Here is a 14,987-nt window from a genome sequence, read left to right on the forward strand (position 1 = left end):
GGGCATATCCCTGCACCTTCCGTTTCCCAAATGTAATCGGCACACAGTGAAATCTACTTACGGGGGAAGTGGAGGAGACCAGGCTCAAAAGCTTTAATTAACATACACCAAATGCTCTGCGATACCTGGATATAAGCCATTAAGTATCATTATAGGAGTGATGCTACATGCCTTTGCTTGGTGTTGCACAAGATGTCAAAGGGTCTATGTTTTAGTTTTGCACTTGCTAAGAAGGCTATTCAGGAAACATGCTACATAAACAATGATGAGACTTTACAAATTGATTCCCCCTTTTGACTCATGTGGGCCAAAATGCAGTCAACTCAGAAATGAAGGGACTGCGAAATCTCCTGTCCATCCCAGGTACTCATCTGGCCCTCGTTGCTGTAATATCAGATTGCCTCAAAAGCTTTACTGTATTTATGGTCACAAACTCTTGTGGGACTATTATCCCCAATGTACAGATGGGGACCTGGGGCACAGCGAGGCAAAGTGACCAGGCTGTGGTGGAGCAGAGATTTGAACCAGGGTTTTCCAAGTCTTATGCTAGTGCCCTAACTACTGCACCATCCTTTCACTTCCTAAACTGCTTAGTATTTGCATTGCTGAGCACCAACCTCAAGGATATCAATGTACTACAGCTGGGGGACAAGGCAGATTCTGGGAAAAAAACCCTTGTAAATGGATCGGGATTTCTGCTTTGAAAATGAAGGTCTTGGTTCCTCCTTGCTTTTATGTTGCAACAAAAGACCACAGACATAATCTCTCATTCAGAAATAAATCTTCTAAACACACTGGGACAGGATGGGGGAAATGGATGCATTTACACTGAAATACAGAATTCTTTCTTACAGAAAGCTGGCTGATGGAGGGCTCTGTAATTCTGCAGAAGCCCTTCCATTCTTTATCATTTACCTTGTATAAAATCATGCCCATACCTGATAATCAAAAGTACATTGCAGCATACCCTCCTCTTTGGGGGTCCTTAGGTCTTCCAAGCTTTTGGCTTGGCTGAGAGGTTGAGGCTGTTTTTCCACCTCTAAATTAGTGAAAATGTCCTCCAGGAGGTTAACTTCTGTGACCTTGTCTGGCGTAGGAGGGTTTGGGGGCAGAGCCTCCTCTGCTTTTTCTGGACTGAGAACCTCTTCCCCATCGGCACTATCAGACTCTTTCAGGGCCCGGTATGGCTGAGGCCTAAGAGACAAAAATGCTTTATCACCTCACATCTAGAATTATTTTATTTCAAATCCTTTTTGAAGCGTGCAACATTTCAAACTAGGAAGTGAATCCCCAAGAGTGATCTCAGCATGGATACACCTGTCATGTGACCCTTACGGTACCTCCTGTAGGGGCTGGCTTGAGCCCATTGCATTGGGTTGAATTCTGAACATTTTAGACTTATTTCCCTTTTGTTGCACTTTGAAACTAACATACACATGGGCCTAATTTAGGAGACATGAGGGTTTAAGGTGGCATGTTTTCAAAAGTAAGATTTTCTTCTAGGTATCATTACTACTTAGATTATCAATACTTTAAAACATCCGCATGCATTTACTTTCACTACTGATGATGCTGGTTGACTTTTTGCATTTCCGTTGTAATGATGAAAACAGTTTAAATCTGAACTGTGTTAACTGATCTTTCAATAAAACATTCAATAAACACATTTCTGTGAGCAGCAGCAAGAAAAGAATGGTTACTCCATTGCCTTCTCTTTTCTTGACAATCCTTCCAACACATCAAGAAAAGGTGGTCATGATTATTTAGCATCTTTATAAACCATGAAGTAGAACACAGGAATGAAGGGGATATAGAGAAGTTCAGTTTTAAAAGGACACTTACTGCCCCATTAAAAATTATTTTAATTTCCCTATCTTACAAATAGCTAATGAATTTTTAAAGTAAAAGTACACTTTTCACAATTTGTGCTGTTTACTTTTTACACTTCACTCAGCCAGGACAAATGAAATAGACAAGTCAGCATCACGTAATGGTTCTCAAAACTCTAGCACAATGCTGCAATGTTTGCAGGGGAACATTTGGTTGGTTTTTAAAAATCTTTTTCCACTGGAGTTTAGAAATATCACAGTCCAATTTCTTTACTTATAAGTTTATGAAAACTATATTTTTGGGGGGCAAATTACATTTGACAGTATCCCTTTAACAGAGGGAGTGTGGATATACAGTGAGCAGAGGCGGAAAGAAAAAAAAGACTTAAGACTGGAGGATTTTAAATGGAGGAAGATGGGTACTGAAAAGGAAGGGTTGAAAAGAAAGCAGTGATGATGCAGTTGAAAACTCACTGAGCAGAGCTGTATTTGAGCATGAATAATCTGATACTAGCTCTCCACTCTGACTGGCTCTGAGCCCGCCCACATGTAGAATATTGTAACGAGACCTAGTTGTTTTATGCAGGAAGTTGGATATTCCCAACAAGAAAGTGCAGTTGCAAATACGCCTGTGTTTTGCACACAGTTACATTCTCTAAATTCCAGCTAACTCAGCACTGAATGTAAGTCATGGGGTTTTCTTGCAGTAATTGGGAGTACTGTGCATAGTTTCAATGATTATACTGGTGTCATCTTATCAAGAGACACTGCAGTCCATGATGGGGAAATCTATTTTACATTTACAGCCAACCCCTGGGTTACTAGAATACACTTCTCACATGTACTTCAGAAAAACATTCCTTGAACACCATTAGATTTGCATATCAGTTCTGCGTATGGGAGAACAGCAGCATAATGTGCATCCAATTAATAATGAGACCTGACATGATTTCTGTGGTGAATGGCATTTGATTAGCAGCCAGTCTCTCAGTGGCATTTAAACAAGGCTTTGGATTAAGAGAAAATATTTGAGAGTGTGGGGAATGTAATGTGGAAGAATCCTTCTCTTTCTTTCCATATATATATAAAATATAAAAAATATAAAAATATATAATGCAAATTTATGAGCAAAGTGTACCTTGCTTCATTCATCATTACACAAACACTGGCATTCAACCATCGGTGCAGCCATGAAATGATGCACAAGACAGAGGCACCCAGTAGTGCATATCTCTAGCTAGTGACTTCTCCTACAGCATAAAACTATTTCATGAGGGGCGATATAGAATGAGTTAATTCCACATCTTGTGAAATGCAAGTTCAGGTTTGCATGAAGAGGAGTTGGGGCAACCAGGTGGGATTTATGAGGGTGGAAATGCAGCACAGTGTCAGTTACGATGACTCAGGTCCTGATCCAAAATCAACTGAAGTCAACAGAGAGAGATCCACTGACTTCTGTAGGCTTTGGATCAAGACCTTAGTGAAGGCATGTGAAAGCATGATCTTTCAGATGTGATCAGAACTTCCATCTTTAATCTCACACATAACTTGCTCACAACTCCTTTACATCAGCTCTTATTGGAAAAATATTACAGGGTGAATTAAATATTTCTGGGGTCTTCCCCCTACATAAGCACACAAGTGCAGGATCTTCCTTTCTGTCCTCCGATGGCCAACCCGTGGTAGGACTTAAGTGTCCTCGTGCCTAATCTGTCATTATGGGGTAATCTTACCCACTATTAGAGGTCTCTGAACCCAACCTCCAATCCTCAAAGAGTCAGCTGCCCTGGCTGCCATTATGTTCCTCCCAACTCACTGTGGTGCTAGTTGGCCATCTGAGAGCAGGCTAAAATTCTCAGTCATATTCTTGTTACTCCAAGTTTTGAATATTTCCACACATGTAGCAACAGCTAGGGCTACAGGTCACAAATCAGATGATCTTTGAGAGCACACTGACTCCATGTTAGCCCCTTCCCACAGGCTAGTCGTACACAGCTGCATTTAGTCACAGGCAGGCTTGGTTTGGAGAAGCACTCAGATCTGACTGCATGTCATTCTCAGTGGTGGAAACTACTTGAGACCAGGCGCTGTCTATATTTCAGGCACTTCCTGCTCTTGGAGCAGACATAAATAGTCCAAGAACAGGCTTCCTCCCAAAATTTCAACACCTCATCCTCAGGCTTTGGGCACAACCAGGAATTGCATGGAGTTGCAAGAATGAACAGTGTAGTATTTTGTAGGAATTAACTTTTTTTTGCGGGGGGAGGAAGGGGGGACCTCAGGTTTGGTCTGACTGGCCCATTAGGATCAATCTCTTGGATCACGGCCTTACCGCTCACTGCCCTCCCGAGAGGTATGTTCAGAGTGCCAATGACAACTAGAGGTGTGTATTACAAGTCAGTCTGCACTTCACCCCATGTGAGCTTTTTTCTGCCTGATTATTCCAATTCTGAAGACGTGGGAATACTTTATATAGGTCTGTTTCATTCTGTTCTGTGGACCAACTTCATGGAAACTGACAGACATGCCAATTTTCAAACGTGGGTGCTTCTGAAGGATTTCAAAATCCTATGGCTGATGACCTAATCAATATACAGGTGCCTCAAACAAGCATTTATAATCCAAAATGTTGATATGGGCCTCTAAGTTCAGGATTTAGACATCCTCTGCAGGAGTCTTTGTTTGAAAATTGGGCTCAAAAGTGTTAGAGAGGTTTGGGAATTAACTTAGCAGTTACTATTTACAGATAAATAAGTACACATGTGGTATCTCTCTCTCTCACACATACACTCACTCACGCACTCTAAGGTTAAATAAAACTGCACATTGATTTATGAAACCCAAAGCATTGTAGCTGTTACCATCATGAAGAATGATTTCTGGGACTGTATTTGAAAATGGAATTTATAAAGAGTAAAGTCAAAAGTTCTTGCCATGAAGTACTTTACATTAAGTTAATAAAATGGGAGTTCAATTAAGGGCACAGACAATAAGCAATATCAACTAACTACTTGTTTTATTTCCTGTGTAATTTTGGGTCACACTGCACACTGAGACGCCTTGGAAATCCTCTGGCTTTGGGAGGAACCTGAGGGGTACTCCTCCAGGAGCCACTGAGGTCCTGGTATGGGATGTAACAGAGATGCTGGAAATAAGAGGGTGGAACTGGAGGAGGCTGACGACTGCACTGAAGCATAAGAAGCTTACAAGACAACTCACAACATACAAGTAGCCCTGGATGCAAAAGAGCAAAGGGTCTGAGCAGGAAAACAGGAGGGGAAAGCAACACACTGGAAGGAAGAGCTAAATGGAGGGTCACCTCCCACACAGCCCAAGTCACCAATAACATGATAAGTTGTGCACCCACATTGTGGGCAACAAATCACACAGTGCTTCATGCAGAACACATGCTCTTGCATGCCTCAGAGAATCAGAACAGTCAAGCAGGAGAAATATTAATACAATCATCAAGTGCTATAAAAAGATTTAAAAACTCTTAAAAATCCAAGCATAGAAGCAGGCAGCCTTGACTGGTGCAGATATCGCCGTTCAAAGCCTGAATTAATACAATGAAAGAATAAAGACTAGACCATTCAAAAGGAGCAGAGAAGAAAAAGTTTTCAGAGAAGGCAGAGACAGGATCCTCTTCCTGCTGAAATTCATCACCAGAAGAGTCCTCAGAGAGGAAGACTGTATAGTGTCGCATGGGCTTTACAAGGCTGAAGGAAACAGGAAGAGAAAAGGAAGTTATCAAGTTTTCACATTCAAAGTTGCAGAGAGAAGAGAAAACCAAGCAATTCAGGTTCTAAGTAATTTCTGAACTCAATTGACTGCTCCAGCGCCTGAGTGCAGGATGACTCAATGGGGTAAGTGTGCAGCTTAACTTTGCAGGCTGAACATACTGTTTTTCTAGACCATCCAGTGCTGCTGCCTCTTGGGAAAAGGTGCTGGGACCTGCAGACCCATCACCACTGTAAGAGGAGCCAGGATGGAAACCAGCCTTCCCACCACAATTCCCATCCAACAATCTGACCTCCTTCCAAATTATTCCTTTGAGTTGTTCTCAGCTTCATTGTACAATCTAATGACACACAGGTTGAGATATCAAGCAGGATAAGCAGAAGAGAACTGCTCAAGTGGGTAAAGAGGGACAAATATCCACAAAACGTTTGACAAACCTCCTTGTCCCAAAGCCACACAACTAATTGTACCAGGAAGCGCTGCACCACTTACCTACACCTTGCTCTCTCCAGAAATGCTGCCTGCTAATGTCTTAATATTGGTCTTAAAATTGCTCCGATTTGAGGCATTGTTGCTACCAGGTGCTGCTTTAGAAAAGGGGTGTATGTACTATATACATACTGTATAGTACGTGTCTACATGAAATATTACCCTCTCCCCCATTAGTTATATACTGTAATACATACACAGTCTTTCTGCTGGAGATGGTGGTATGAAGTTTTTGCCAGTAAGATTTTACACTGAGTCTTTTTATCTGTGAGACGTTGTTTAAACATTTATTTGTTATAAAAATATGTGTCTTGTCCAGCTGATCCTATGAGCTGTGCCTACATGTAAACATACATTATATCTATGTCTCTGTGTGTTTGTAGATACATAGATTGACGATAGGCATATAAACACACAAACTATATAATAAACAATACACAGATCAGAACTCCAGGTCCGATCCTTTGCCCACTAAAGTCAATGACAAAGTTCCATAATGAAGAAAACACCATAATTCGGTGTGCATATGTACAGCTGGCTATCTGTATAGTAAGGAGAAGACATGGGGGGAAAGAGAAAGCATATAACTGAGAATGGGACACAGAACAGGTATTTCAGGGACGCTGATTTTGTGGATACTTTTCCATTAATAATTGTTGCTGTCAGTTGCTTTTTTTATTTTGTTTTGTTTAATCTTAAAGAAGCTAGATTATTCTTTTCAGTGTAAAGCAGAAATGATTTACTGAATGTGCTCCAGGGCAAATGGAAGTGGATACTACTGCTTTAAACATTCAGAGTGATCCTCAGTTGAAAAGTGGAGGAGATGGCAGAGTGCGCCCATGTTGGAAATATACTGGATGCAAAGGAGAAAAGAGCAATGAAAAATTAGCAGCAACCAGGAGAGAGTGCATGTATGTAGTACAGCATAAATCTGTCATTCCTCTCTGGAAGGCTAAGCCACTTATTGAACATAAGAACTCTTGGAAATATTTTTAGAGCATTTTAAAGAACTAATAAGTCCCAAATAGAAACTTTAAAAAATAGATTCAATTTTAAACTATTAACCATAGAGCGCTGCATTTTAATCTCATGAGCCTTATCGTACAGCAGTGTGTTCGGGCCCGCTTTTCATTCCCAGACGACTTAAACAATGAAAGGCGGGGAAGGGGAGGGAAGGGAAAATAAATCATAGAGGGTTATGAAAGCATGCGTCATTTTCAGCCATCCCCATGAGGTCTCTGCCCAACTACATTCATTTCATCTGCTGTACACAGCTGAGTAAGATCCCAGCTATCTCCATGAACAGCAATACACTATCAGAAGCACAAAGCCATATCGAAAATCAAAAGACAAGGACCTGATCCTGCTACCACTGAAGTCAACAGCAAAACTCCCCTACTACTTCAGCGGATGCAGAGTTGGGCCCAGTATGTACAGTGAGGAGCAGGTTCTTATCTTGTAGATGATGGAACCACGTTTGCACATTAAATTAGAGGAGTTTATGTTGTGGGCTAATATGTTGAAATCGGAAGAGGACCCAAATAAGGACGGGGGGGGGGAAGACTTGTTGGCCTTATGGCACAGGCATATTAAAGCCTGGTGGCTCTTGTGTTTGAGATCAGTCTTCAGTGTTTTCTTAGTTCTGTTGTCCTGACTACTATTGTGAAAGATGGGCTGAAAGAGCATGTCGAAAAGAGGGAGAGAGTTGGGAGCTGTGGGCAACAACTCAAGAGGGTTTGAGATGCCCACTGTGATTTTTGTGATAAACATTTACTCACAATTAGGCCAGAGTAACCGGGGCTGGGGTGGGCACAGCTGATCAGATTATGCTGTAGTCTGTGTTACTCCAACTGGAATGGTCACATGAGCTGTTCCTCTCACCTCATGCTGTAATGGACATTCCAGGGAAAGCCAAGTGCTGGCGCTGAAGCAAGCTACATTTGCTACAAAATGTTTGAAAAACTCCTCCAGGCACTAGTTTTACATATGCAAGAACATTTCAATTAAGGTTAGAAAAGGGGCTAACAAAGACTCTTATAGTCAAAAACATTTTAAAAAATGCTTCATCCTTTCTTGACCTATGTATAAACACTCCTTTTCTCTCTCATACATGGGAATTACCACTTGACAGTAGCCCAGCAAACCTACTAGAGTTTCACAGAAATCAGAAGAAACTTGGAATTTCCACAGATTTTTGCTCAGGAATTCAACCTTTTGGTTATGTGCAGTTAGAGTCTGGAGGTTGTGAATTTCAGATAAGTCAGTTCAGTTCCTTTCCAAAGTGTTACTAATGACCTCCTTTGTTTGGCCAGGGTCTGTTTAAATTCAAGTATTTTTTTTTAAATGTGGAATTAATTCACCATGAAGGAATATCTAATTTGAAAGAGGTAGTTCAAAAGACAGACTGGTGGATCAACTAATAAATTGCATTTCAGTGGAGATCAATATTAATAAGATGGAAGCTATAATGCCAGTTAATAGGCACTTTTTTTTTTTTTTTTTTTTTTTTGCGCTTTAAGGCACCTTACATGACAAAGTGGGATTTCATAATAAAAACTTATTTAAATTCAGCTGCTGCTGTAGTTCCATAAAAGATTTTTGTCAAAGACAAGGGACAAACAATCTAAAATGTCCACGTTTAAATTTTTTATTAGCTTGAGGCAGTAGAATCAAAAAAAGAGTGCCTATTCCCTCATTAAACCAATTCAGCGACGATCCTGCAGTCTACCACCCACTACTTGCTAGGATTTCATACACAAAGAGCTGTCTCTGAAAAGGCAGGTCACAGCAAGCCCAGCTACAAGGCAGGCAATGCTGTAGTCTTAGAGGGAAAAAAGGATCCTGTCCGTCACAGCGACAACCCTCATCATCTCCACATGACTGCACCAGCTCCTGCCTACCTAATCTCTTAGCTGAGTTACCATGCAGATGACTTGCTGATCTCTTTCTAATGTTTAGTTTAACATGTCTTCAGTTAGCACTCGCATATGACAGTACTGACAGCTGTGGCTGTTCCTTTTAAAATATCATGTCAGAAACACAGTGCAATAAAGCCAGGGATGCGCTCCATGGCTCTGCGTACCATTATGATAGTATGGATTTATTTTTTAATGAGGAAGATCTGCATCTTGGGAGCTTTTTTCATGTGTCAGGATGCATGGACAAATCAGCAGCACATCACACCGGCCAAAAATGAAATGCTGACAAATGTAGATATTTCAAATTTAATTGACACCTAAATGTACTTAAAAATATAGAAAATCACTGAGCACTGGGGTTTGGGAATTAATGAAGGGAATTCTATAATCATTTAAAAGGTTATTTAATTTACAGGGAACTTTAATTTATATATTAAAGTAGGTGCTTTGTTTTTTTCCCTCTGATTATACAGATCATGTTGTACAGGTACAGCAGGGTGGACCCACTTGTATTGTTTTTCCCATGCACCGGGCATCCCAAATTTCACATATTTCTTGATTCCTGGAACAGCTGTGCAACTGCTCGAGGGAATTAAGGGTTTTGGTCCCTTTTAGGTGTAGTAAATATGAAGAGAATAAGGGGTTTGGATTTGTGGAGTGTTTGTTACCAATATGAAATGGAGACCAGAGACTAGGGAAATCCCTATTTTTTCTCTCACTAAGAACAAAGCACAAATCCAGCACCTGTAATACTTTCCTGTAGAGTATGAAAAATCATTAGGCCCGGGTATGTACCACGAACAAAATTCCAGTATTTGCTTGTTTTTTTCTTTTGTATTAGCTTCTGCCATCTTGGCATGAGTTTATTGGTGGGAATGTTCCCAGGAGCATCGAATGTTAAGTGAATAGGCACATTTTTAATTGACAAACATTAGAATTCACCCTAGAAATCTGATTCTAAGAGTTACACTCATCCAATCAGGTAATGGAAACAATACCATGTGACCTGCACATCCAATGAGAGCTGACAAATTGAATTCTGTAAATTTTTAGTGAACTGCTCACACTCAATCTACAGCAGGAAATATTAGAAGTCGCCAAGTAATTTCTAATCGGGATAAGCTGAAGAAAGTCAGTACCTGCTCTAACAATTAACAGGCAAGAGTCTAATAAATTATTAGTTTAACATTATTTGCTTATCTCAAACAATACTAGCCTGCACAGAGCGCACTTCCACTGCAGAGATCAGATCTCTTTACAAAGGCAGGTTGTATGTTAGATGGAGGAACTGAGTCCCAGAATTTCAGTTACTTGCCCAGTGTCACAGAGGAAGCTGGTGGCAGATCCAGGAATTGGACCCAATCTGAATCCTAGACCATGTTGCCTCACTAACCATCAGGATGTAAGGGGATCTTTGGAAGACTATGCTTTCATGTTGGAGTTTTGGATGAGAAGGGCCCTTGGCTGCATCTACATCCTCCCATACTGCTATCAAACCCATATGGCCTACCTTCTCAGTGCCACCACTCCTCTCTGGCCTTCTAAACGAGACTGGCATCATGGAACAAAAACATACAATGAACATACCAGTGACTTCCATAATTCTCTATAAGACAGAGGAAAAATGCCAGTAGGCAAGTTTTAAGGATGTTTTAGTTTTAAGTTTAAAGATGCTGAGTTTTGGCTGGAACTTGACACAGCCATGTTGGAGTCCCAGAGAAAGCCATCTCTTCTCACAGATGACTTCACGTCATAATATAAGTGCCATGGTCTCCAAACCATCTTTGCTTTACAGGAGTCAACTCAGAATTTGGACAGGAAAATATAAAATATAGAATACCATCAAGTTTCATTGTTAAGATTACACATATTCCACAAAATACTGAGGCTTGCTGTGCATGGAATTTGACGCTCTAGAGGATGTGAACAAAAAAGGACTAAGATTTTGGATCCGAGTGCCCGATTCCCATTAATTCTGAGGAGTTGAGTGTCAAAAATCTCTCAGGTGTCTTTGGAAATCTTAGTCTAAATGTGCATCAGGGCTCAATGTGCCATTTTCTCTTCCTCCAATTTGCTTTAAAAAAAACAACCAAACCAAAAAAAAAAAACCTTGCTCTTTTGATCATGAGCTCCTTCCCACTTTTTTTCAAATACCTTTGCAGATTCATCGTGTTGGGCAACCGACCTCAGAATTCACACAGTTTCATTGATGAATCAATACTCACTTGTGTGAAGCAAACAGCTTTGTCCTGCACTCCTTTTCCTACTTATAAACATCTGTGCTACAGGGGAGCAACGAATGTTACAATGTGTCACGTAAGAGTCAGGAACGGTTTTTCCTTAGACAGCACGCTTGACGGAACATTTGAAAGTATTTCTCAAGCACACTAGCATTAAGGGCAGCATTAGAATGACCTGGCATAACAGCAGCACAGTTAACCCATCATTAACCTTGGCAGAACGGCACCATCTCCACAAAAGCGAGTCTCTGCATCAGCACAGACAGGGAACACACATCCCCCAAATCTAAAACCTTAACAACTATAGCAAGTCATGCAAAAGGATGACTGTGCTCCAGTCACCCTTGCTCCTGATTTGCTAGTCCCATGATTGGCTTCGGTTTTCAAGGCATCACCTTCTTTGTGTCTAGCTTCCTCCATGACAGCCTTTCCCCATGAAGATCAAGAGGACAACATGTAGCAGATCTTTCTGCAATATTCTGCAGTGATTTCATTTTTGAGCCAGCTGCATTTGCTCAGTTAGGAAACAGGCTGGCTTAACAACCTCCCCAATAGATGTTCTTGCTTACAATGATGCTGTGCGATACCTCTGTACCGTACACAGTAATTTTTAGGTGGCAGAGGCTCTAGGAAGCTGGCCACAGCAAGTGAAATGTGCTTGATAAGCTACCACCATTTAGCTGAGCCATCATGCTGATTTCAAGCTAATTTCAATGTAATGAGCCCACTATCACACAGCAGCCAATTTTCATTCATACCGTACATGGGAAAGTCATTAGTGTATCTATAGTGAGTACTGCATAATTTCTGGAAAGTCATAATGAATGGCTGCTGGTGCGGTGATGTTGGTTTAGCCTGCTCAAGAGCCTTTCGACTTGCTGTTAATTGTGAGCTTAACCCTCTGCTTTTCCATTTTAATTTCTACCCACTCTGAGTGCCCTGGAAGCCAGCTAGTCAATATTTAACATGAAGAAACCAGAACCTGGAGCTCTCCCTGGAAGCCCATTGTGTGCTTAACAGGGAATCTGGGTAGGTTAGTTGGATGCAAAACAGGTCTAACACACAATAAAAATGGCCTACACAGAGCCATAACTATTAGCATCAGTTCTCCATGCTGTAGGGTCAGAGATAGAGATAACCAGGATAGAATCAGGTTTTAAAACAAACATGAATTTTAACAGCTGCATCCCTCAATTATTTCTATGAAAATCTAGGTTAGCATTTAGAGTGCATCATGGATTACTTGTCTCAGCACAGGATGGTGACCCAAAACTTCCTGGGTTCTTGTATACCATGAGCTAGTGGTATCTGATCCTGGCTCTGCCTCCCTGCTGATTCACTGTATGGCCCCTGGACAAGTCACTTATGGCCTCATTGTCCAAGCGCTGAGCAATCAGTGCAAGTTCGAGGTGCTCAGCCCTTCTGAAAATGAGCTCAGCAACCTCTCTGCATGAATCTCCCTGCTTGCAGTGCACTGCTCCTATCTGGTGGGGATTGTGAGGAATGTTTGCAAAGCACTCTGAAGATGAAAAGTGCTGTATAAGGATCAAGTGTTTTATGTTTCTTTACTGGGGTCAAGGGAAACTCAGATGGGCCAGCTTCTGCTTTTTATTCCAGCGACAGAGCTTTCCTTTTGGATTACCACCAAGTCAAGCATGACAATGCTAAAGAGTCCATAACAGCTGGTTAAATATTTACCATCAATACAATTTTTGATAATTGGCTTTTTGAACTAACCAGATTTTTTTTCAAAGAAAAAAAAGATTGTTTCTGTCCAAAGATTCTTTTTTTGATGAAAATTTTGGAGAATTTTTTGTTGAAAATAAAAAAGCTTTAGGTTTTCAGTGGCTGAAAACCAGAAATTTTTCAGTTTGGGGATTTTTAATAAAAATCTGGAAAATCTCAAAAAAAAAATCAATTTATTGAAAAAAAATCATTTTCACTAACTTTTTCATGGGTGAAAAAATAATTTCCCCACAAATTCTAATAATAATATATGTGGGATAACAACGGCCTGCCATGCTGGAAACAACCCAAGAGCCTTTGGGAGGTGCCACCACTACCTTCCAGTTAGAACCCTTCAATGCTTTTTATTTTAGCTAATGATCCACTGGAAAACAAAAACATGCCCTAGGGAAATAACAAGCTTTGCTCTTGCAGGCAAAGCGCGAATACACATAACCAGCGGCAGTACATATCTCCATGTTAAATACGTGGCCTTGATAATGTAATGGCTGGAAAAGGATGCCTGAGTGGCAACTGACTTTTCAGAGACTGGATGCCGTGCTACGACTTCAGAGGAGATTGTGCCAAGTGAGATTCATATTTGCTATACTCCTTTATCAGAGCTGAGGTCACATTTTTGTGTTTTTTGGTCTCCTCCAGCTAGGAGGAGGATGCAAGACCCATAGACTGGGCTGGTATTTTAGAGATGTTGGAAAATGCCCCTTAGCCCAATTGGAGTAATTCAGAACCACTAGGCTAGTGGTGCTGAATGTACAAAACCTCCCACTGAACACAAGCTCCTCCTTAGGAAGACCTTCCACATATGAGCATCTGAGGAGATTCACTGTTCAGTAAACCATTCGCCGTAGCACTAGTGCAATTCAATGCTATTCTGGTCAAGTCCTGTTTAAGGAAAAAAACCACAACCATATGGACTAGGTTTCACAGAAATCTGTTTTGATCTGCAATTAGCAGCAGCTCTAGGCCATCATTCTGTGTGTGTATTTAGCGGTGGGTGGGTGTGTTTGATTCTGCAGGTTTGTTGTGCTGCTTCCGGGATGCAGCGCGCAGCAGGTGTGCCATCCCACTTTTATACAGACATTTATTCTTATGCTGATTTGGGCCTTCCTTTTTCTTTCTTTTTAGTAGCAATGCAGAAGGGAATGCACAGTACCAACTTTCCCCCGTGGGTAGTGATAGAAATATATCTGCTGCCAAGTGGCATTGGCAGCCATTACAAAAGTAAAACAATTACAATAAAATTTTAATTGGTAGAAGAAAAAAAATGCAGGAAGCCAGCTGGTCTCCTGGTCCATTTCCTAATCCTGACTGCAGGTCCCTTGGCAAAGTGGTATCGCTCTCCCAATGGAGTAAGAGAAATGTAACTAGCTCTGTATAGCTGCATTTCATATATGGAGGAAGTGGGATGAGAGGCAGGCACAGGTTGAGAAGTGCAGCTCTGTTCTAGTTCATCAGGGAAGGCTACTGGTGCTTAGGGAGTTACGGGGAGAAAGATTTCCATTCCCACTTGTGTACATTTTCCAGTGAACAAGGGACTAGAATTAGGTCAAATAAATGGCCAGGCAGATTGATTGATTGATAAGAGTCAGTCTTTAGGGGGAGTTTTATATCCCGATGTCAGTGTTACAGGATTTCTGGCTGTTAACAAACCAACCATGTTAACAGCAGCTGTGTGTGTACAGATCTCTGGGCACGGTCTGGAGGATGCTTGTTCTAGTGTCAGTCTGATGAGACTGTTCAGTACAATGCACGTACCCAAACAGAGGAGAAACAGAATAAACCAGGCTCTGCCCTGCAGGAAGGAAGCAAATGGACCAAATACCTGATCCCCCAGAGCTTCCCCAGGCAAGGGACCCAGGGCTTTCAGGATCAGGTCTGCATTAGAGAAAGGGAGGGTTTTGAAGTGTACTATGTGCATTACATTGTGAAACGAAGAAAATGGGTCTATTTGTCAGAGACCCACGTCACTCCCAATAATGCCAATAGGAATTATGAGCACACATCATGGAGGTGGGAAAGGAAAC

At 41.2% G+C, this 14,987-nt stretch overlaps 1 protein-coding gene across 2 annotated transcripts in view; it reads right to left on the reverse strand.

Annotated features, from left to right (window-relative positions):
• DENND1A (DENN domain containing 1A) overlaps positions 1 to 14,987 on the reverse strand; it is a 373,522-nt gene that overhangs the window by 4,102 nt on the left and 354,433 nt on the right. The window contains exons 21-22 of one of the 2 annotated variants that reach the window (XM_074973358.1): positions 5,420 to 5,548; positions 939 to 1,194 (exon numbers count right to left, since the gene is read on the reverse strand). In XM_074973358.1, the coding sequence (XP_074829459.1) occupies positions 939 to 1,194; positions 5,420 to 5,548 (385 nt within the window). The remainder of the gene's footprint in view (positions 1 to 938; positions 1,195 to 5,419; positions 5,549 to 14,987) is intronic. The other variant, XM_074973359.1, reaches the window with a different exon arrangement.

Source organism: Natator depressus, chromosome 16 (assembly GCF_965152275.1).
Source record: "Natator depressus isolate rNatDep1 chromosome 16, rNatDep2.hap1, whole genome shotgun sequence".
In the NCBI taxonomy this organism is placed as follows: domain Eukaryota; kingdom Metazoa; phylum Chordata; order Testudines; family Cheloniidae; genus Natator; species Natator depressus.